The sequence below is a fragment of the Mirounga leonina genome, unplaced genomic scaffold, assembly GCF_011800145.1.
Source record: "Mirounga leonina isolate KUSES-001 unplaced genomic scaffold, KU_Mleo_1.0 Mir_180, whole genome shotgun sequence".
NCBI lineage: Eukaryota > Metazoa > Chordata > Mammalia > Carnivora > Phocidae > Mirounga > Mirounga leonina.
Genome location: NW_023270469.1, coordinates 22,955,859 through 22,978,725, shown reverse-complemented (window position 1 = coordinate 22,978,725; position 22,867 = coordinate 22,955,859). Strand labels below are relative to the sequence as shown.

At 40.3% G+C, this 22,867-nt stretch overlaps 1 protein-coding gene across 1 annotated transcript in view; it reads right to left on the bottom strand.

The window, feature by feature from the left end:
• The window catches only part of CDH8 (cadherin 8), a 342,701-nt gene extending 321,741 nt beyond the window's left edge, over positions 1-20,960 (bottom strand). Inside the window, exon 1 of the mRNA XM_035025064.1 lies at positions 20,510-20,960. Within this exon, the coding sequence (XP_034880955.1) occupies positions 20,510-20,788 (279 nt within the window). The 5' untranslated portion in view covers positions 20,789-20,960. The remainder of the gene's footprint in view (positions 1-20,509) is intronic.
• Positions 20,961-22,867: the final 1,907 nt, after the last annotated feature.

The window sequence follows — 22,867 nt, the reverse complement described above, 5'->3', positions numbered from 1 at the left end:
TTGATTAAAATATTAACACCTAACTTTTAGGTTTGTTATAAGAATTATGTAAAATGGCAGGCAGTAATCATGATTTTAAAGGACTGTTAAAAATAAGACAACAGATGCCAACATGGAGTCAGTTAGGCTAAGTCTCATGTCACCAAACCGGGACTTAATTACGGTTTCAGCTTCTCCCAAAAATGGAATCTTAAATCCATCAATCAAGAATCACTTGGTCAGCAAGAGTGAATAATCTGTCCTAAGGGCCCCTGCCATCCCCTAAAGTAAAGTGTCATGCCACAGCCAATCTACTTTTTACTGATGTAACTTTCTTGTCCCACTCTCTTCTGCCCATCAGTCTTTCACTTTGTGGAACTCCTTTCTATCTGCTAGATGGGATACTGCCCAATTCATAAAGCCAGTAAGATCTTTAAAATTTACTCAGCTGAATTTTGTCTTTTAACAGGACGCTGGACAAAGCTAATGTACATATATAAAGCTTTGCATGTATTTCTGATGTTCATATTGTGACTGTTGGCATACTGTAAGGACATGAGTTAAATATGTTTTCCAATAATAATAATAATAATAATGTCATAATGAATCCTCTCCTTATCTTGGAAACACATGGCTTAAGACAGTTTATGCTTCACATCTTTAGAGTAGATCAATTTTCAAAATGTGAGAGAGAGCAAGCTAGAAGAGAACATGCATTTATTTAGCATTTACTAGTGTTGGGTATTTTTTTATGTTCTAACAAAAATGATATACAGATATTTCAATTAATCAAGTTTTACTGTGTACCTCCAATCTGCCAAAAAAGCATAATCGAATGAGGTTGCTGCAGACATCATGGTACAGAAAAAAAGATAAAGCCTTTGGCTCACATCTTAGGTGAATTAGTTGGCTGAAATCTTACTTCTCGTTTCTCTGAGCTCAGTTCATCACATGGTTGCTGAGCAAAGTTAATATATTTTTTCTCATGTAATATCTGGAGATACAAATTCTGAGGTATTTTTAATAGCAATAGTAGTAATTCTAGTAGTAAATGTAGTAACAGTTATTTGTTGGTAGATAGGAATTAGTTTTATTATCATTATTATAGTTAACAATTAGCACCACTATACACTATTCTAAATGTTATCAACTCATTTAATGTTTTCAACAACGCTGGAAGGTTAAATGACTCCCCCAAGGTCATAGAATAGTAACTGCAATTCGCTGAGCTAGGGAGAGATTCTGTACTCATTTACATAGGTAATAGAGAAAAAGAAATTTTACATGCAGGATAATAACAGATCTAGTTTTGAAATGCAGAAAATTCAGTTGAATGAAACAGAAGTTAGGCTGGGACAGCAGATTTGACCACCTACATGCAGAATGAGTCTGATAATTTCCAACTCATTCTTTTTTTTTTTTTTTTTAAGATTTTATTTATTTATTCATGAGAGACAGAGAGAGAGAGAGAGAGAGGCAGAGGGAGAAGCAGGCTCCCAAGGAGCAGGGAGCCTGATGCGGGACTCGATCCCAGGACCCTGGGATCATGACCTGAGCCGAAGGCAGACGCTCAACCATCTGAGCCACCCAGGTGCCCATTTCCAACTCATTCTTTTTTTTTTTTTTAAGATTTTATTTATTTATTTGCGAGAGAGAGAGAATGAGAGACAGAGAGCATGAGAGGGAGGAGGGTCAGAGAGAGAAGCAGACTCCCTTCCGAGCAGGGAGCCCGACGCGGGACTCGATCCGGCGACTCCAGGATCATGACCTGAGCCGAAGGCAGTCGCTTAACCAACTGAGCCACCCAGGCGCCCCCAACTCATTCTTAATGGAATTTTCAATTCATCTTACTGACTTGGGATTTCTGGGTTAGGATAGATGATTATCAAGAGTCCTGAGAATAATTTAAACCTTGGAATTCAGTTAATCCAAGGCGACATGAGAGTAATACGGTGTGTGTGGATGTGTGTGGATATCAACCTGCTATAAGGATTTCTTTTCAAAAAGTTACCCTGTGGAGACAAATAACCTGAGGTAAATATACAAACTGTACATTCTGCTTTTGACTGGAGGCTTAACTTGTCAGCGATAATGATTTACATAGTGATCCTCTCTCTTCCTGACTAGAAAGCTGCACTAGCTTCAAGCTATGTGCTCTGTTAAGAGTCAGGAAGAGAGAAATACTTCCTATTTCAAGCTGGTCTGATTGCTAATTCTCTTCCAGAGGTGATGTGAAATCTGGCTAATAGGTGAACTGGTAGCAATGTTGTCGCTAAGAAACGGCGTGGATCCTATAGGAAAAATAGGTAAAGTTGTTTTAAAGAGGGCGCCTGGGTGGCTCAGCCGTTAAGCGTCTGCCTTTGGCTCAGGTCATGATCCCGGGGTCCTGGGATTGAGCCCCACATCGGGCTCCCTACTCACCAGGAAGCCTGCTTCTCCCTCTCCCACTCCCCCTGCTTGTGTTCCCTCTCTTGCTGTCTCTCTCTCTCTGTTAAAAAATAAATTAAAAAAAATCTTTAAAAAAAGTTGTTTTAGAGCGAATAGCCCCCCTGCTGAATATTTCTATCTTGTTTCCTCAAAGTGAATGTTTCCTGTCATACAGAGTCCTTGCCTGTGTCTTAATCATTTCAGCAAAGGCCCTGGCACGTAGTATGTCCCCAGTAAATGCTGCTGAATAAATATTTTAATCTACTTTTACCCAATAATTTGTCAGCACTTCAGAATAACACATTAATCAACTGTATTGATTCTGAAAATAAAAAGAAAAGAAACCTGTGGAATGTCATTTTAGTTTCTAAATTCTGTGTTTGTGTGCGTGTTTGATGGAATGACATAATGTGACTACTTTAACTTTTTTATAAGAGACTATGTATCAGAAACGTTTAGGGGCAAAATTTGATGACAAATACATTCATGTTTGAAATCTGATTCAGCGACTTAGCTGGCTGACTGTTGGCAAATTATACAACCTCATTAAGTCTGTTTATGCCTACAAATTGAAATATATTGCAGTGTGTACCTTATACGGATTTTGTGAGCATCAAATAGTGTTCATTCTAGTGCTAACATGGAAGTGTTCAAAATGTTAGTCATTAGTTTTATTAACAGTAGTCACATCTCCTATTTTCCTTAATAGAGAACTACAGAATGGAAATTGCAATACATGTGATACAGTATTAGTCTAAAGATGACCTTCTTCTTATAAAACACCTCATTTTCATAAAAACAACACTCAGTACAAATCTTAGGTGAATTTATAAATAATACAACTTAGATCATAGATTTAACTATCACTGTATCAGACATATCAGAACAATAATTATCCACTACTGGGAAAGTTAATAATTTGAGTAGGGTTTTGGTGATATGCAGGTATGGAAGGGTATAAAATGCTTATCTAATTAGGAATCTAAAGGTTCCTTCCCTTCAGTATTTATAAAATGTGCTATTGAAGGTTAGCTCCTGTTTCAATAAATCCCAGATATTTAATACTATAGATTTTTTTTTAACCTGTTCATTTGAAGATGAAGGTTTTTCAAAATTTTCCATGGAAGAATATAGCCACTGAATAGCACTTATCGCATCATAATAGTTATCACATATGTTTTAATAAAATTATTTTCATGTAGCCTCCTTTCCAGGTGTAACAGATGTAATATTTCATTGCCATTCATATTATTATGATGGTGATGATTTTGTACTTGTATGCCAAGAACACCCTGTAATGCCTGACTGTATTTTTTCATGGAATCATGTTTATTCCTACACAGTGCAAAGGAAAATAGTTCCTCCTACCCGTGCTCATCTCTGGATGGTCTGCCGCATGGCCGAACTCAACACTATTGTATCAAACATCGCTCTCCAATTACATGAGTTCCTGAGTGTTGACAGTCGTAAGCTGGGGAATATCTTTAACCTGTCCCCTCACTCTTGATCTTCATAGTAATCACTTTGTTGGTACTGTGACATTTTGTTGCACTACACTTGTTTGCCTATCAATATGGAACGTGGGTATCTATTATTTCATTCTGAATTTTCTTCTTCCTAAGTAGTGAACAGCAAGTAACAGTTAAGCACATCCTTTCACCTAGGACTTCGGAAGACAAAGCGTTCATGTTAAAGAACCATTCTTCCTTCTATTACATGAGATTCATTCCTTCCTCAAGTTCAGTGTTTTATCAGTGTAGGTGACTCAGACTTAGAAAAATAAAATGTTGGATTTCAGAGGGCTCTAGAGAGGACTGCAGTCATGCATGTCATTTTACAGCTGAGTAACATATGGCCACAGAATGACAGGATTTAAAAAAGTTCCAGGCAATGGCAATTAGAGCTTTAATGACACAAAATACTCCAAGGCGTGAAATGCTTAGGACAGTAATAACTGCCATTATATTTAGTCCACACTAAGTGAACTAAGATATCACATCCATTGCTTGGGGAATCCCTAGAGGGAAAAAAAAAATCCTACAAGCTAATCTTCTAGATGAGGAAACAGAGGTTTAACAAAATTAAATAAGGTCACAAGCTACAGTGTATCTGCTATGGCAGGATTTGCAACTCCGCTTTGTCTACCTTCAGAGCAGGAGCGCCTAAGGACAATACTCCAGGCTAGCATATTTCGCATTTAGAAAGAAACAAGCCTCAACTTTGGACTAGCAGAGTTCAACAAAGGTACTACAGGTATGGTGTTCCATAAAAAGCTCTTTATCTCAGGAATAAATATGGGAGAAAAATAGGCTAGCCACCGTGGTTATAACAAAAAAAGATAGAAGTTGTGCTGAAAACCTGCTAGAGGTTTCAGAAATTGGTGCTAAACATTGTTTCCTAATTTTGTGTTAAATGCGTGTTTCTGCGATCATGTGTTTATTCCTTCAGGAGCTGCAAACCCGAGCCTGTAACTCAAAGAGTATGCCTTGGGTGAAACAATATACGTTGAAAAGTAAATTGTAAAATAAAAAATACTAGTCCTTTAAGAAGAAGGAGGTTCAAATTGAAAATCTGCATTTGGCACATTAATGCTTAGTTTTTGGGGGAGAAAGAGCAAAGACTTAACCCCTTCCTTGATGGGCTAGAGAAGTTTTTCTTGTGCTGACACTTTTAAGAAATCTAAAAGAAAAGGCCAAAACCTTGTGGAGCTTACAGAAGAACAGACCCGAGGACTTTGCATTTGCAAGGACTTTTCGATGTCTCCAACTGCAAGGTAGGCATGCTTTCTTCAGTTACCTCAAAAGTTCTCTTGGGAGAGTGGAGCCTTCAGATACAGACTTTTACTTTCTTATCACATCTCAGCCAACAGTTCCCAGGCCTGCCGATTTCCTTTGTAAATATAGCAAAGCTTTTTTGCCAGGTCATCAAACCGTATCCCAGGGCTTGCAATGCCAAGTGATACAGAAGTGCTCTACCTTTTCCCACCCAAATCCAAGCCTGCTGAATATTCCTAGAGAAAAATTCAACTACAAAGGACTTCCTCAAACATTAACAAAAGAATCCAACATTCTTCATCTCCTGGCCCAAACTATGCATCATCCAGAAGATGCTAGGCAGTAGTAAGGAACACAATCTTGGATGATGTGCATTAAGGAGGTCACAAGGTAGTGAAGGTTTTTGAGAGTGTCCTTCTGTAATATCCCCTGGGATGATGACTCTTACTAATTCAAGTTCTCAGTCATCATTTGCCAGCACCATAGAGAAGCAGTGTAGTCCTTGGATTTAAGAGACCACATAAACCACCTGATTGGCAGGTATACTTAAAAAAAAAAAAAAGTAATCTCATCCAGAACTTTCCTACTTCACGGCAGTGGCATGGAATCGTAGGAGTAATCTCAACACACTTCCTAGTGGAGAAGAGTTATCATAGGAAAACAACCCCCATCTCCAATGCTGAGTGATTCACAGAAGACTCTGAGCAGGTAGGGTGGTAGTAAACACTGAGCAGAGTGTCAGAAGCCCTGGATTCTCCTGTGGGTCTTGTGCTGTCTCAGTCATGCTCCTTGGCCCTCTGGGTTGTTGGAATGATCAAAAGAAATATTTGCAAGAGCAAAATGTGTTGTGTAAAAAATAAGAACTTTTCCATATTCCATAAGAGCACATCCGTGTGCAAAGAAACATAAGGAAGAACCAAATAAAGGGAGGGTGGGGGTGGTACTGTGTAGGCAGAAAGAAGCATAGGTTTGGAATCAGCTAGTTCTGCATTCCAGTACCCATTCCCCCACTTTACTGGCCATTCTGGGACAGTGACTAAATCTCTCTGAACTTAAATTTCTTCATCTGTTAAGGGGTGTTTGGGGGGGGGGGGGTAAGTGGAGGCAGGGATGTTAAAAGCTCTATCTCACAGGGTTCAATGAAGGCTAAGTAAGATTTTGTACATCCTGGAAGGTATTAGGTATGTACCCAGTGTTATTTCCCTTGGTCCTGGGGAATACCATCCTTCAGCTATCACTTTGCCTACTTTTTCTTAAGCCATCAAGAATATATTTATTCAAATGTATTTGACAAGTAGCAGAGATATAAAACAGTCTTAGCTTCTTCCATGGACATTTTAGATTATTTAAAATTAAATACATAAGTTAAATCATTTCTATACTAGAAGTAGAAATTCTAGGGGCGCCTGGGTGGCTCAGTCAGTTCAGCATCCAACTCTTGGTTTCGGCTCAGGTCATGATCTTGGAGTCCTGAAATCAACCCCCGCATTGGGCTCAGCAGGGAGTCTGCTTGTGATTCTTCCTTTCCCTCTCCTTCTGCCCCTCCCCCCACTCATACTCTACTCAAACGCAGTCTCTCTCTCAATCCTTCTAAAAATAAATAAATAAATCTTTAAAAAAAAAAAAAAAGAGGGGCGCCTGGGTGGCTCAGTTGGTTAAGCGACTGCCTTCGGCTCAGGTCATGATCCTGGAGTCCCTGGATTGAGTCCCACATCGGGCTCCCTGCTTGGCAGGGAGTCTGCTTCTCCCTCTGACCCTCCCCCCTCTCATGTGCTCTCTCTCATTCTCTCTCTCTCAAATAAATAAATAAAATCTTAAAAAAAAAAAAAGATCCAATAAAATGTTTTCTTTCTTCCAATGTTTCAAAAGCCCATTCCTAATTTTAGAGAGTTTTAGATGTAAATAGTCCAAGGGCTTACCTATAATCCTTTCCCACTCTCCCACTTCTCTTATAAACTAGTGCCTATCAGAACGAACTATTGGAACAAATTATGTGATGATTTCATTTAAAGACATTATTCATTTATTATATCTGAGTTGAGGTAAAATGGCCACCATTCAGTTTCTAGCAACAATTGCTAGAAAGTATATAAATTTAAAAGCCAAAATTATGTTTCTTTGAAAGGTCAGACGGAAGATCATCCTATTTGCTGGTTCACTCAAATTGTTCTGACTTCGTGCCCAGTCCTGCCAGCCATGATACCTCAGCGAATGCCATGTGTCAGAAAGAAAACACACTCCTTGTCAAAAAAAAAGCAGACCTGTGTGATCAGAAGCACCATAAAAGTATGCATAAACCCATCTGTCCAGGGGCTTTAAGAAATTAGTCTCTTCCTAGTAAAAATCAAGCAATGGACCCTCTCTCTCCCTCTCCCTATCCTTCTCTGATTCTCTTCATCTTCATCTTCACTCTATCTTATTTTTTCTCTCATTATTTCTGATTCTGTGTGGTTTTAAATTTTTGGCTTTCTGTGGTTTTCTGTGTCTAGGCTCTTTTATTAGGTTGTAATATTTGTAATGTGACTTTCTCTCTCTAATTCAGAATTTTGGTCTGATGCCGTTTGCTGTGTGGCTCTCTCATTTGTATCTCTCTGACCCGTCTGATCATCTCATTCTGTTTGTGGGTATTTCTGTGTATTTGGTGGGGGAGGGGGTCCTCCATGTTTATTGTTTGTTTTTTTGGCTTCAACTTGTGTCTCTCATCCAACTTGTGGGATGGGGAAAAAGCCACAAACATTGAAATGCATTCCCCATAGTCTAGTTGGGACGTGGAATTTGGTTTCAGCTATTAAAAAAAAAAACTAAACTAAAAAAAAAACAAAACTAAGAACTTTACGTATGAGTTTAATGACAGGAAAAGCAGAGAAGAGGAGAGAAATAGTGGCTGTGATCAATAGAATCAGCCATTGCAAATGTCTAATGATTTCTGAAAACACCTCACAAGGCTGATTGTAAATGTTCCTGCAAAGGCAGGGATACAATCAGAGAATGAGCTCTGCCAAAGCAACACTGCTCTAAGAGAAACATAATAGGGCGCACACACACACACACACACACACGAGTATGACAAAAAGCAAACTGCAATGAGAAATTCATTTATACTTTTAGATTCCCAGAAGCACATAAAAAATAAAAGCAAAGAAAACTCCACTATAAATAACCCTGCCACATTCTAAATAAAGCCCTTGAGTGGCTAGGGAGTCTGACTTGCTTCAAGGAGTTAGAGGATTTGGTCATTTCTAATAGCCGTGTTTGCTTTCTCACCAAATTACTTCTCCACAGAGAATCTGCTAAAGGCACAAGGGAATTATTCTCAGTGGTCGAAGTGCATGGGTAGCAAGAGGACATGACGAGAACTGTCCAGAGGAAGTTCACCATAGTAAGAGGCAGGAAGGAAGAGATGAAATAGAGAAGCCTATATCCCTCTAGAACAAGACCCTTGGGGCGCCTGGGTGGCTCAGTGGTTAAGCGTCTGCCTTCGGCTCAGGTCATGATCTCAGGGTCCTGGGATCGAGTCCCGCATCGGGCTCCCTGCTCCTTGGGAGCCTGCTTCTCCCTCTGCCTCTCTCTCTCTCTCTCTGTCTCTCATGAATAAATAAATAAAATCTTAAAAAAATAAAAAGAAAAGTAAAATAAAAAAGAAAAAGACCCTTGGAGTTGCAAGAGGAATCAGGGAAGTCACTGCAGAGAGAAAAGTGCATTATAGATCCCACCTCTGGAGCCTTGGTAATATTGTCCATCAGCTCAGTTTCCAACGTACAGGGAATTGTTAATAAATTATTCAGCATTAACACAAGTATTTCAAACAGCTAGAGGGAACAAGCTTTTTGTCTTCTTTTAGTTCCTGTCTAGCATACAGGAATTTATTTTTTATTCCACTCAACCATTCCACTCTTCTTTCTGTTTGGTGATTTTCAGTTTAAGAGGAGTCCACAGAATTGCCCAGTCATGGTCAAAGGTTCCAGTGAGCTCTCTAATGTAATGGTACAGCTCGAGTCATGCAGAACTCTGCCCAACTCAGGGAAAAAAGCTAGAATCATTGCACCACAGTCACCTAACCAATGAAAATTTAATTCAATGCAAATGTCTCAATTTTCTCATCTGCAAAATGGTGAGAATAACATCTGTAAAAATATTTAAAGCACTGAGCAAGATGCCTGAAGTGGTCAACACAAATATTCTCCTGCTACTCCCTCTCCATCATTATTCTCTTACTTCATTATAATTATTTTAAATGTATATATAAAAATGAAAAAGCAAAAAAGACAGATATCACACTACCCTGTATGAGAAGGCTAACCCACAAATCACTCGGTAAGTGACACCAGCCCTGCCCAGACCCAGACTGTGGCAGGTGCACCTCTCTATAAAGGAAATACAACAGAGCCACCACATGCCTAAGCTCCAAGGATATTATTCTTCTCTCAAGGGCTTTATAGCCACCTCTCTCTGCCATGAGCAAAACATATAGAGATGCACGCCGACAAATAGGTATAGTGGTTTTGCAATCAGCTAGACATCTCTAAACATATATTCAAAGCCTACTAAATTGTACATTCTAGTCATGAGACCATAACTTGATTCCCTTCAGTGAGACTCACTTTTCTCATCTGCAGATTGGGGTGGCAGCTGAGCCCACTGAGCACCTCCCACATGGGGTTCAAAAGAGACCATGCGTTGCTGTGGTTACAGGAACAAGCGCTGGGGTCATCATGTCCACACTTGACTCCTGGCCGCATCATGTACTCACTGTGTGTCTAACCTGTAACTCCTAACAGAAATAACTCTTCCCTTGAGCTCTCCCAATCTGGCAATGGGGATAATGATGCCTTCCTCAGGGTTTTTGTGAGGCCTGAACAAGCAAACTTTATAAGGAATCTACCATATAGTAAACACTCAATAGCTATGATCAGTTTATTGTGGTTACTTAAAAATCTCCTTTTCTCCCTCACTTTCATGTCCCCGCACCATGTCATCAATCTCACAGTCTCTGACATAGATTCACAACAAAAAGAGATCTATGTAACACAGCTGGGCTTTTTTAGGATTAGAGAGAACTAGAAATATGCATCCAGTGTTTTATTCCCTGCTGTTTCCCAATATCCCTCAGCCCTTCTGATGAGGCTCATTTGGATTCTGCTATTGTCTCCCATGGAAGCCCAGTGACATTTGATACTCTGCAGATTTCAGAGCACATCTGCCACGTTGTGGTAAGTACATGCAGAGAAAAAGGATTCCATGGATCTGAGCAGGGGGACGGTTCTTGTTAACTAATCCAGTTTGAGGGGTCCACAGACTGTTGCCTCTACCATCACCTGCAGTAAGGAGGAGTTCCATCGGCAAATTGATGTCACAGCCTATAGTATCCGGCACCTACCACATGGGGTTCAAATGAAATAAGCTGTGGCTCCTCGCCTACAGCTCTTCCAAACCCATTCCCCATGACCCATTTCTTTAATCAAGTGGTATTCCAAATTTACTCAATACTCAATACCCAATTCCAAATTTACTCAATACTCAATACCCAATACCTCGCCTACAGCTCTTCCAAACATCAGTCCTCATGACCCATTTCTTTAATTAAGTGGTATTCCAAATTTACTCAGGCTGGATACAGAGGACGAAAAGTATGATTCATGCTATCCTGGGATTGACTGACAATTGATTGGATGTGTGTGTGTGTGTGTGTGTGTTATTTTAATGCTTTAATGTGCGTAGGAATTACCTGGGGGAAACTGTTAAAATGCAGATTCTGATTCAGTAAATCAGGTATACAGAAGGTGAATGAAATTCTGCATGTCTAACTAGCTCCCAAGTGCTGCTGCTGGTCTGCAGACCCTCACTTTTAGTGACAGGAATGTAGTGAATTATAGTTCTCTTCTCAGATATAAGATCTAAGAGGACTCCTAAATGTATTGAAATGTTAGGTGAGGTAGTAGTAATGAGAAAGCATGCCCACATCTTAACTAAATATTCTAATATTTGAATACCAACAAGACTGTCTTTACTCTATTTCAAAATATTCAAAGAGCTAGTTAGGGACAGGCACATACACGACCAAATTATGCCAGGGAGGTAAAGGAGGCAGGGGGGAAAAGAGAGAGAGAGAGGGAGAGGGTATAGGAGGTGCATTTAAGGTAGCTATACTGGAAATGATACTGTGAAAATTAATAAAAGGAAAGTGCACGAAAATGGAGTCAAGAGGCTCAACAGGGAGAGCTCTTCCACCCTGTGACTCATGGTCAACTGCAGACTCAACAGGAAGAGATGGGCCTTGCACAGGGATACTACTTTACTATCCCAGCAGGAGGAAGAAAGGTTTACCTCCTGTCCCAGCAACAACTCAGCCAATAAAAAGTCACCATACCTTTAACTCCCAGTTTACTCCAGTCAACTTTTTGTTTATAAGGGCCTTTCTAGCCTAACCCTCTCCTCTATAAAAGAGCTACCTCTCCTTTGTTCTCTGGACTCACCTATGGTGTTACCGCAGCTTGCTCAGCCCAGCTTGCAATTCTCTTTTATTCCCAAATAAACCCATCTTTGGCCGGTAAAATAACTGGCAGTTTTATTTTTAAGGTTAATGATATGTATGCAACAAAAATGCTAAACTATTAAAGAAATCACTGTCTAGAAAACACACATACCCAGACTAAAAGAAACCCTGTAAATGCTGTAACGCTTTTATCTTTCCTAAAGAAAAGGATTCCATAAATATCTTTTCTAGGTTATTCTTATTTATTGAAAAGTTACAAGCAGCATGCAGGCTGACTACAATACTTGAACATTACACACATAGTTTCCCATTTCAAGTTCAAATATAAACCCTTTATTTCTGGTTCGTATTTGATCTGTCTCATAGTAATGACAGTCATTTAAGTACATTCAGCAGTATAGCAAGGCTATGGCTATACTTTCTCTCTTCTTGGTGTTGTAAAAATAGTTAAATATTTCTAGCTCTTTAATTTATTAATTGATGAGACTGTCCTTCCACGTATTCAAATAAGATTACATTTACCGGGGCGCCTGGGTGGCTCAGTTGGTTAACTGCCTTCGGCTCAGGTCATGATCCTGGAGTTCCCGGATCGAGTCCCACATCGGGCTCCCTGCTCAGCAAGGAGCCTGCTTCTCCCTCTGAACCTCCCCCCTCTCATGTGCTCTCTCTCTCTCATTCTCTCTGTCTCAAATAAATAAAATCTTTAAAAAAAAAAAATTACATTTACCAAATGAGATTCAAACTAATAATGGTCTCCAAGAATATGTTATGAATAGACAGCACTGATTTTAAGAAACATTGAATGTTATAACATTGCCATTTTTCTCTCATTTTATAATGTGTTGTAATGTAATAACATACCCTAGAAAATAAAATGGGTAAAATTATGAAGAAAAGAAACTGATAATCCAATCACAAAAACTGGGGGAGAAAGTTTGAATATATTGGTATATTTCCTTACAGATTCCACTTTATTCATATTTGGTACCATTATTTGTATGAGTCAATATCATGAATTAACTTATTTGTTTTTTATGGGGGTTAAATATGTATCATTTAGTCTTATGCTTTTTTCAATTTGGGAATTTTTTTTTTGTCAGAAACAATGGGTAGTGCTTATAAATACGATTAAGGATTCTTCCTACATTAATTTTTAAAATCAAGAGTACTGTCATTAGCATGGGTGAAAGGGGGGTAACTTCAGAAAACAAACAGCAAAATGGTGAACATTTCTGAATATGGATGATGAGGGTGATCAGTACACAGGGGTTCATTATTTTTGTAAATGATTGAATATATTTATTTTTTCATGTGCACCTGCATGCCTTAATAGATATATGCCAGGTACTCTGTTCATATCACATACGCATTTTTAATTATAGTCTATACACATTTTATATCTTGTTTCTGGTATTTCTTCAGTTGCAATCCTGTCCCCATGTTATAAATCTTAATAATTTTTAATGATTCAGAGTATTCTGCTATGTGAATATACGAGGAAAGCTTTCCTGGTTGTGCAGCATTTATGTTTCCCCAGTTCTTCCCTATGAGGTTTAGCTTCATACTTGTGATAGAAATCAGTGCTGTGTTTGCCTTTTTTTTTTTTTTTGATACTGATTACCTTGTTGTCACTTATTTATAAAACAGGATTACAAAATCTGGCTTTTCACCCATCAACATATGACCACAATCATTTGCTTCAAGTGGGAAAAATATACCCGCCTCAATGAGATGACCCTAAGAAGATTGAGGATATATGCAAGACTTCTCTTTTAAGAAGTTTCAGTGAATATACTTCTTGGGGTATCTGCAGAGATAAGCACAGATTATCCATCCTCTCACCTGGTCCCTAGGTATGGAATGAAGCAAACAGCGTGAATGTCTGGAGCTACACAGAGAAAGGATTAGGAGATGATTTGGCACTTTACTCATGCACAAACTCAACTAATAGATACACGTGTGTTTGTGCATGCGTGTGTGTGCATGTGTGTGCATTTAGAGTTTCTGCCCATCTACATGACTAATATTATTTAATTTATTTATATCAGTGTCAAAAGACGTCCCAAAGCTCTGGGATGCCTGTTATTTCCAAGTCGGGACACTGGGCAAGAGGCAAACAACACTCGTTGTTTCTCCAGATTGAGACACGCGATGCTGACTTGAATTCCTGCCAGATTATTGGTGCACAGGCTCTGTCTGAGTAGGCAGAGGCCTCAAGGAACTGACAGTGAATTGTTCTTGCAAGGCCGAGGATACAGTTTGGCTGTGGCTGCGTAGCCCAGTGCTCTTTACATGCAAACGGCCGGCAAAAATAATGGCATGTCAAGTGCAATTTTCTCGCCAGCCGCTGACACCGTAAACTGTAATACAGTGTAATTATTTGGCATCCCGTGTCCTTCATACTAAGCACCACCCAAACGATTTCCAAGTTAGAGAGAAGAGGGAAGGTTAGAAGGTCAAATTTAAAGAGAGAAAATGAGTCAGTGCCTTGGAGGGAGAGAATTATAAATAGATATGGCATCACCAGCAGTAGAGTTATATCCAAATAAGGAACTGCTCAGAAGCCCAGGTAGGAGGGAAAAAAGGAGGAAAGAGAGCAGAGGAGTTTATGTAAGAGAGAGGATTGAGGATAGATCTCTGACCACCTGGAGAGCAAACTGGTTTTTCCCAAAATAAAGCAATATGAGGAACTGAGGATCACAGACCACAGAACAAGAGCTAAAGGAACCCGGGCAGAAAATCAATAGATGCTACACTCATTTTTCTTATATTGCTTTCTTTTCCTGTTCCATAGGGATTTGTATCTTAAATATAATTTCATAATCCACTCTCCCATTACAAGTGAGGAAACTGCCCAAGAGAGGTTATACCACGTTCTCTTCCAGCTCCTCTGTAGCACATGTGAAAAAGAAAAAAGTCAGGATCTCCAAGAGATCCTGCCCATCCTTCCTCCACGATTCAAAGGTTCTAGCCTTAGTTCTCTGTCTCAGTGACCCTGACTCTCTCTTAAAACAGTCTTGCACATGCTACCGCCTCTGCTGGAATGCTCTCTTTTCATCCCTGCACTCAGCTGCTCTGGTTATGTATCTCAGTTCACAGGCTGTTTCCGCAGGCAAGAGTCTACATCCCACAGAACAAACCAGCTTCCTATGTACGTGCTTCCACAGAATCATATTCCTTTACTATCTTCCTAATGTCTGTCTCCCGGCAGTACCCCATTAGTTCCATGTCAGAGAGGGTGAATTTGCATTTGCTCAGAGCGGAGCATTTACTGGCCACAATGCTTAGGAGACAGTAAGTGCTCAATACAATACGCATTTGTAGAATGAGTCGATCAGTCATCCTTGTGACTCACAGCATAGGGCTCCCATGATGACCTCAAGCTGTTCACCTCGTGTGAATTTCATCCAAAGGACATGATTTTTTTTTTGGTCTTAGATGCAAGATTTGTGAAAATCATGGGGTTTTTTTTCTCTCTCTCTTTTCTAAGACAAGAACACATAAGCATATAGGACAAAGGGTCCCACGTACCACACCTTATTCTCTGCCAGAATTGGCAGAGAAAGTCAATGCTAGAGGTCCTGTGCAATGCAGAATGCTAAGGATTTACGTGTAGAACAGGCTCTGAACCACGTGTTCCACAAAGAACTAGAGTCAGGAGTGGAGTCTCTCTGGCTAATACTTGTTTTTCAGAAATTCAGAGAGAAGAGTTCTGATGTACCTTGTGCCATAAACACAAACCTAAGTCTGCAGTTGGATTAGAATACAGTGGGACCACCATCTGCTCTGCTTCATGCCACTGGTATTGGGTACAGCCTCCACGGTGGGGATCAGGCAGTCTGCTCAGAAAGAGTTGCTTTAACAAGTTATCCATTATTACTAACTCAAAGAAAGAGTTTGATTTGTTTTTGAAGATTTATTTATTTGACAGTGAGAGCTCGCACGAGTTGGGGGAGGAGCAGAGGGAGAAAATCTTAAAGCCGACTCCCCCAAAGAGCCCAGCGTGGGGCTCAGTCTCAGGACCCGTGAGATGATGACCTGAGCCGGAACCAAGGGTCAGACACTTAACCAACTGAGCCACCCAGGGGCCCCAAGAACGACTTTCAAAGTCAATAAGTAGGAACAACGTTTAAACTATCTAGCTGGTTTAGAAAATACTGATATGAAAGGGGACTATGAAGGTAATGCATGGTCGGTCCCCTTTATTGAGAAACACCACTTGTATTAAATCTTACTGGATTTACATTACTTTTTGACAAGTTCTTCCACTATTTAGTTGAATTATTCATTCATTTATTTATGCAAAATATTTATCAAGCACTTCTTATATGTAGGCAGTGGTTCTAGGTTCTGGGGATATATTAGTGAAAAACAAAGGAGACAAAAATCCTTTTTCTTTGCAGAACATGCATTGTAGTAGGAGACAAATCATAAACAAGACAAAGCATAGAATATGTACAGAATATGTGAGACAGTGATCATCAGGAAGAAGAGAAAATAAGCACAGTCAAAGGATATGAAATATTAGAGAGAGAACATTTATTTTTTAGACAGAATGGGACAGGGAAGACTTCTCTGTGAATATGACTTTCAACCTCATTTTAATTCAACAAGAAATATATCACTGTGTTGCTTCTAACCAAGGGGACCCTCAGTAGTCCTGCCCTACCCCCATGACATTGTATAAACCCTCCGTCCAACTAGGGTATCTAAGTTTCCACTGTACCCCGTCTCAGTCTAAGTGACAAGTCATCCTTCATCCTTCCAAACACACCTAAATATCACCTCCAGCTAAAGCAACCTGGGACAACTGAAAGGACTCTTCTTTGGGCTCCCAATGTCTTACGCTCACCTGGGGATGTAACTGTCCATCTGTCCACCACTGCAGCTACATGCACACACATAAAATTAAGAATACAATCATGGAGGCGACTGGGTGGCTCAGTCAGTTAAGCATCCGACTCTTGATTTCGGCTCAGGTCATGATCTCAGGGTCCTGGGATCAAGCCTTGTGTCGGGCTCTGTGCTCAGGGGCAGAGTCTGCTTATCTCTCTCTCCCTCTGCCCCTCCCCGACCTTGCCCATGCCTCTCTAAAATAATAAATCATTTAAAAAAAAGAATATAATCATGGCTACGATTACTATGTGTAGAGACTATGCATACATGATTTTATTGACTCTTACATACTCTTATTTATTTATTTGGATAGCTTTTGAAGATTTTTAGTAACTTCTCCAGGGTTAATACTCAGAAAGTGGCAAAAGCAAAGTTCAAACTTCTGGAGAGTGCATCTTGGAGGGCTTGTCCTTTCTCTGCACCTGGCTGTCTACCAATATAGTAAAAACACACAACGGACAATGTGAGGGTGTATGTGAAGCTCTGAAAAGCCAGTCACTCAAAAACTGGCTCTGCCCTTGAGCTTGAACTCAGCTTGCGGCGCCGAGGCCCCTGCCATCGTGATTCACAGGAGGGCCTTTTAAAGAGCAGGTATGCTCCGAAGTAACTAACGCTCCTCAGCCAGTTCCTGGGGAGAAGCTCAGCAATGAAGTGGTTTCGAGCTGGATGTGGAAGAGTGTGCAGAGATAAAACACCGTAAAGCACCGGTGGGCACCTTGATACGGATCATCCCCACACTCAGCCTGACTTAACAATCTGACCCAGTCACCTGAAATGTATTTTTGGCTTCACTACAACCCAAGAGCCTCAAAGCCTAAGCTATAATATTACAGGAGCAATTTTCTTTAAGGGGAATTTTGTATGACTGGTAATGTTTGCAGCAGTTTCTTCAGAAAATAAGTTTAACTCTGATTTAACAATTGTTTGTGAACTAGAGGAGAGAGAAAGAGCTAATTCATAAAAACAGTCATAAAGGGGCGCCTGGGTGGCTCAGTCAGTTAAGCGGCTGCCTTCGGCTCAGGTCATGATCCCAGGGTCCTGGGATCGAGCCCCACATAGGCTCCCTGCTCCGAGGGAAGCCTGCTTCTCCCTCTGCCACTCCCCCTGCTTGTGTTCCCTCTCTCGCTGTGTCTCTCTCTGTCAAATAAATAAAATCTTAAAAAAAAAAAAAAAAAAAAAAAACAGTCATAAAGACTCAGGAACATTTTGGCCGTTTCAGAATCTTAGGGTTCACTAGCAACATTTCTGTGATTCAAAGGAGGAATTGCTCAAATATTAAAAAGTCACAAATCGATGCTGAATGCCTGGCTGTTTGCTTCCATCTCTATTACTTAATTTAAAGAACAGAGTTAAAATTAGTCATCAGACTCCTATGAATCCAAAACAAACCCCAATTTAATTACTTTTTCTAATCAGAGAAATATGGCAAGTTCTCCTGGGCATAGCATGTTCGGTTATTTATATTATATGAGATACTATCACAGTAATATACTTCCATAAAGAAATAACTAATACAAACTGTGAGAAAATATTCACCAACTGCACATGCATGCATGTGCCTGTAGATCCAGAATTTCCTATGGTAGAAAAATGACTTGCCTGAGAGCGGGCTAAAGTTCTAACCATCCAGGAAGTAGCACTTTATGGACTCTGCATTCCATATTCAATAACTCCTTTTTTAAAAAAGATTAAGGGTGTTATTATTTTATTATTTGTTTTTTAAAGATTTTATTTTTAAATAATCTCTACGCCCAACGTGGGGCTTGAACTCACAAACCTGAGATCAAGAGTCGCATGTTCTACTGACTGAGCCAGCCAGGCATCCCTGTATTCAATAACTCTTAAGTGCAAATGATGGTTTAAACCCATGGCAGCTAGTTACTAAAATGTAACAGGATATGGCAGGTAAAATTATGGCCGTGGGACTCCCCAACTTGATTCAAACTCAGAACTTTTCTTAGCTCTATGACCTTGTTTTATTAACCCTTCTAAGCCTCAATTTCTGTACTTACAAAACAAACAAAAAACATAGTGCTGGTCAAGAAGCCCATATTCAAAACCCACTGGGCCAGATGTGTTTGGAAATTCAGAAGTTTTCACATTTAGAAACATATGAAGGTACATAAACCGTATGGTGAGGAGCACCCTGAGCAGGAGCACCCTGTATTCAAGCACATTAACGTTTCCACCAGGAAACACACCAACAGTCAAAGTAATGGGATGCATTATGACTATAAATAGCCTCAAGTCAGTTCTGCTACCTGAGTTCATATCAGGCATACCAAAAAAAAAAACAAAAAAACTTTTCGGAGATTTTTATATTTTAGACATGTGAAAAGAGGTGTGTGGATGTATTTTACACACATATTGTTTGTATATGTGTGTGTATATACACACACATAAACACATACATATATATATACAGAAATGGGGGGGAAGCTATTGTTAGAATCAAATAGGATTGTGCCCACAAAGTGCTCTTATATTAGTGGTCAATACATAATACACACTCAATATTGGCCAGAGTGTGAGCTCCTTGAAGGCAGAGATCATGGTTTTGTTCACTGATACACTCCCATGTGCCTAAAAAAGAGTGTTATACACATAGAAAGAGCTTATTAAATATTGAGTGATTCATGGTATCTCCTCATCCAAGTAGACTAACTATATGCAGTGAGAAAACATAATCCTTGGAGAGTCTCAGTTTGCTTTGCCAGACAATGAGGGAGAAGCAGGAATGTACTCAAAAGTTCCCAGGAAAAGACAAAGAGTTAGAGTTAACTCGGGTCTTAAAGATCAATATTTCAGGGGCGCCTGGGTGGCTCAGTCATTGGGCATCTGCCTTCGGCTCAGGTCATGATCCCAGGGTCCTGGGATCGAGCCCCGCATCGGGCTCCCTGCTCTGTGGGAAGCCTGTTTCTCCCTCTCCCACTCCCTCTGCTTGTGTTCCCTCTTTCGCTGTGTCTCTGTCAAATAAATAAATAAAATCTTTAAAAAAAAAAAAAAAAAAGATCAATATTTCATTCTCTTCCTGTTTTCTTCTAAATCGCTGATTTTGGGAAATGAATAATATTGGCATGATTCACTTCTTAATCTGACTTAGGAAAATCAGCCATTGGCAGGCTTATAATTGGAATTCTACCTATGATGAAGCCTATGAACACTTCTGAGAGAAAAACCACGTATAGTCTTCAATAACCAACAGTGTGATTTTGGAAAACACTCATCTACACAAGGAACATTTGTCTAACCTGCCAACAACAACCAAACCAATGGAAATCCACCCGCGCGCACACGCACACACCGCACTGTCTGAAATTATGATTGCATACATTTGATCCGATCTGACGACGAATGAACTAGCTTCCTCTTGCAAATTTTACTGAATTACAGTACAAATACTGTGAAGCATCCATCCAAGAATTTCCTTTTCTCCATCCTTGGTTAATGACGGGAACAACAAACCAACCACAAAACTGAAACAAGAAAGGAGAAAAATCTACCTGCAACTGGAGATACACGGCCTCGAAACAAAATGACACAAATAACATCTTAGGAATTGAGGTCGTAGAAATTCAAACTGAACAATAATGTACACCTCTTCCAAATACTTAAGCTAGAGAAAAAGTCTGGCGTGCAGACTTCTCGTATGCAATAAGAAAGAAAAGCTTATTTGTACATGCAGGACCCAAGTATTATTGTACCTCACGGGGTGAGAGAGGTCGGGGAGATCAGCCTTTACTAAAGGACCAGTCTGTGTACACTTAAAACTGTTATGGTGGGATTATCCATATTCCCGAAGAAACCGATAGGTAACTAAACTAACCATCTGGCCTAAAGTACTACAGCTAAGTGTGCCAACAATCCTGACAAGTCTGACGTTAAAGATCTAAAGAGGAGAAACAGATCCTGAAATTGGGATCTGAGAAACGTAGCTTACCCGGCCAACGAGAATCGGTTCAGGTCCAGAAAACTCTTCCAGGACAAACATTTGATTCCAAACCCAGCCTCTTTTGGAGCGGTTCAAAATCCGCTGTTCTTCAGTCAGCCTGTTTAGTTCCAAAGGGGATCCACTCATTAAAACTTGAGACTGATTCATCGGAGCCATGTAAATGCAAGGGGGAAGAGTAATCCATAATATTATAAATGGAGTCCAGAGATCCAAGAGCATTTCCGCTAGCCGTTCTGGCATGGTCCCACCAGTTAAGCAAATCACCATGAAAATGAGACAATTATTTTTTTTGCCTCCGGTCTGCAGCCATCCAATTCATCATGCAGTGCGGAGCATTTACTTACAGCTCTGCGACGAGTTTATGGCACAGGAAACAGACATTATCTACGCCGCTTTTCTAAGACTACGATCCATTGGTGTTCCTTTTCGTTGAAATTTCCTGCAAAAACAAGGAGAGAGAAAGCTAAAGGTCCACGGCAACAGGTCTTAAAACAAAATCACTGCCTTCTAAAAGCACCTAAATGAACAAGAGCAGGTATTTCCCAAACTCCTGAGTTAAGAAAGTGGATCTGAGGAGTCAGAAGGAGGAGATCCTCTTATTTTTTTAAGCTTTATGTAGATTTTAGTATTTATTTTGTACCTATGTTGCTTATCACAAACCACTGAAGTAACAGAAGTTCTTTGCCTTCCTTTCTCCCTCCTCCTCTCTCTCCCTTCCTTCCTTGTCTCTCACCATTCCTTTTTTTTTTTTTTTGTAATGCAAGTTGGGGCACGTGCAACATAGTACATAGCAGAGACTGCATGCTCCTTCCTTCCTTTTCACCCTCCCTCCCTCCCTCTCTCTCTCTCTCTTCTGATTTAAAAATGGGTCCTAATTCACTCTATGCTAAGCTATATGAAGAAACTAGCCTCTAATGGGTAATTTTTTTTTTTTTTGATATACACATGAGAATGGGAAAAGGAAAGTTCCCATTTTTACAGTCTTAGCTGCCACGAGGCATCAGAAGCAATGGTCCAGTTCGGGGTGCAGAATGCAATTCTCTGCCAGGATGCTAATAATGAGTGAATAAAATTAGAATGCTCCCAGAGAGAAATTCTGTAATGTCCAGCATGTATGCTATAATCAGGATGGTGTCAGGGCTCCCATTCTAAATGTACAGTTGAACAGGAGATTTAAATTATGAAAAGCTCCTTTGGGAATGAAATATAGTAAAAATACAATTTTCAATTGAGGAGATTCAGAAAGGGATGGGCAAAAAATTCCCCATTACCTGAGGTGTCAAACACATTTTTTTGCTTACCTTCAGCGTGGCAAAATGTGTTTCTTCCCTCTCAAAAAAAATTATTTTTAAAGAAATAATGTTCACTGCAGATCCCAGAGAGAAGCCCTGCTGAATTAGATTAAATGGGAAAATAATTCCTCAAGACACCATCGGGATCGGTTTGGCTCAGGGAATTCTCCCTGGTTCCATTCTGGCTCAGAATGGGAAAGCAAGAAAGTCATTAACATTGGCTGGGGCAGTGAGTGGCCTTCGTGAAGCCAGCTGAAATGGCAGGCCCGGATTCTGCTGCAAACACAGGCTGTATCTGATCTAACAAGATGGCGGGAGGGATCACCCGCTTGTTACCTTCTGCCTGGGCCCTGCTCAATCTCGAGGACTATATACCTCAAGGGGCCCCACCCTGATGAGTGCCTCTGGGAAGCAGTGCAAGCAGCAGTTGTTTTGTAAACTAAAGAGAAGAAAAGCTTTCCAGAGGAAACCAGCTCAGAGAAAACAAGAGCCAAGAACGACGTCCTCTATTTCCCCCAGAACTGCAGAACACAAAGGGAAGGCCAGCTTTCCAGTAAAGCAGATTTCCACCAAGACCTTCTCTCGTGCCAGTGTGAGGGCAAACTTTTGCAGGTCTCAAGTTTAAAACAAAATTTGAGGAGCGCCTGGGTGGCTCAGTCGGTTAAGCGGCTGCCTTCGGCTCAGGTCATGATCCCTGGGTCCTGGGATCAAGCCCCACCTCTGGCTCCCTGCTCAGTAGAGAGCCTGCTTCTCCCCCTCTCTCTGCCTGCCTCTCTGCCTACTTGTGCTTTCTCTGTGTCAAATAAATAAATAAAATCTTTAAAACAAAACAAAATTTGAAAATTCTCAATAAAAGTATCTCCAAGTATTAATATCTTTCTGAATTGCCAAACCACTTACTTATTTAACCAGCATTCACAGCACGGCCATCATCTACCCTCCCCTCTCCTAGACAGGGGGTCGGGATGGTGCTGAGGGAGCACCGTAGTATGCTGCAGACTCTGCTGGGGAGGCACATGAGCCTGGGTTTGAATTCCAGCTCACCCCACTTGCT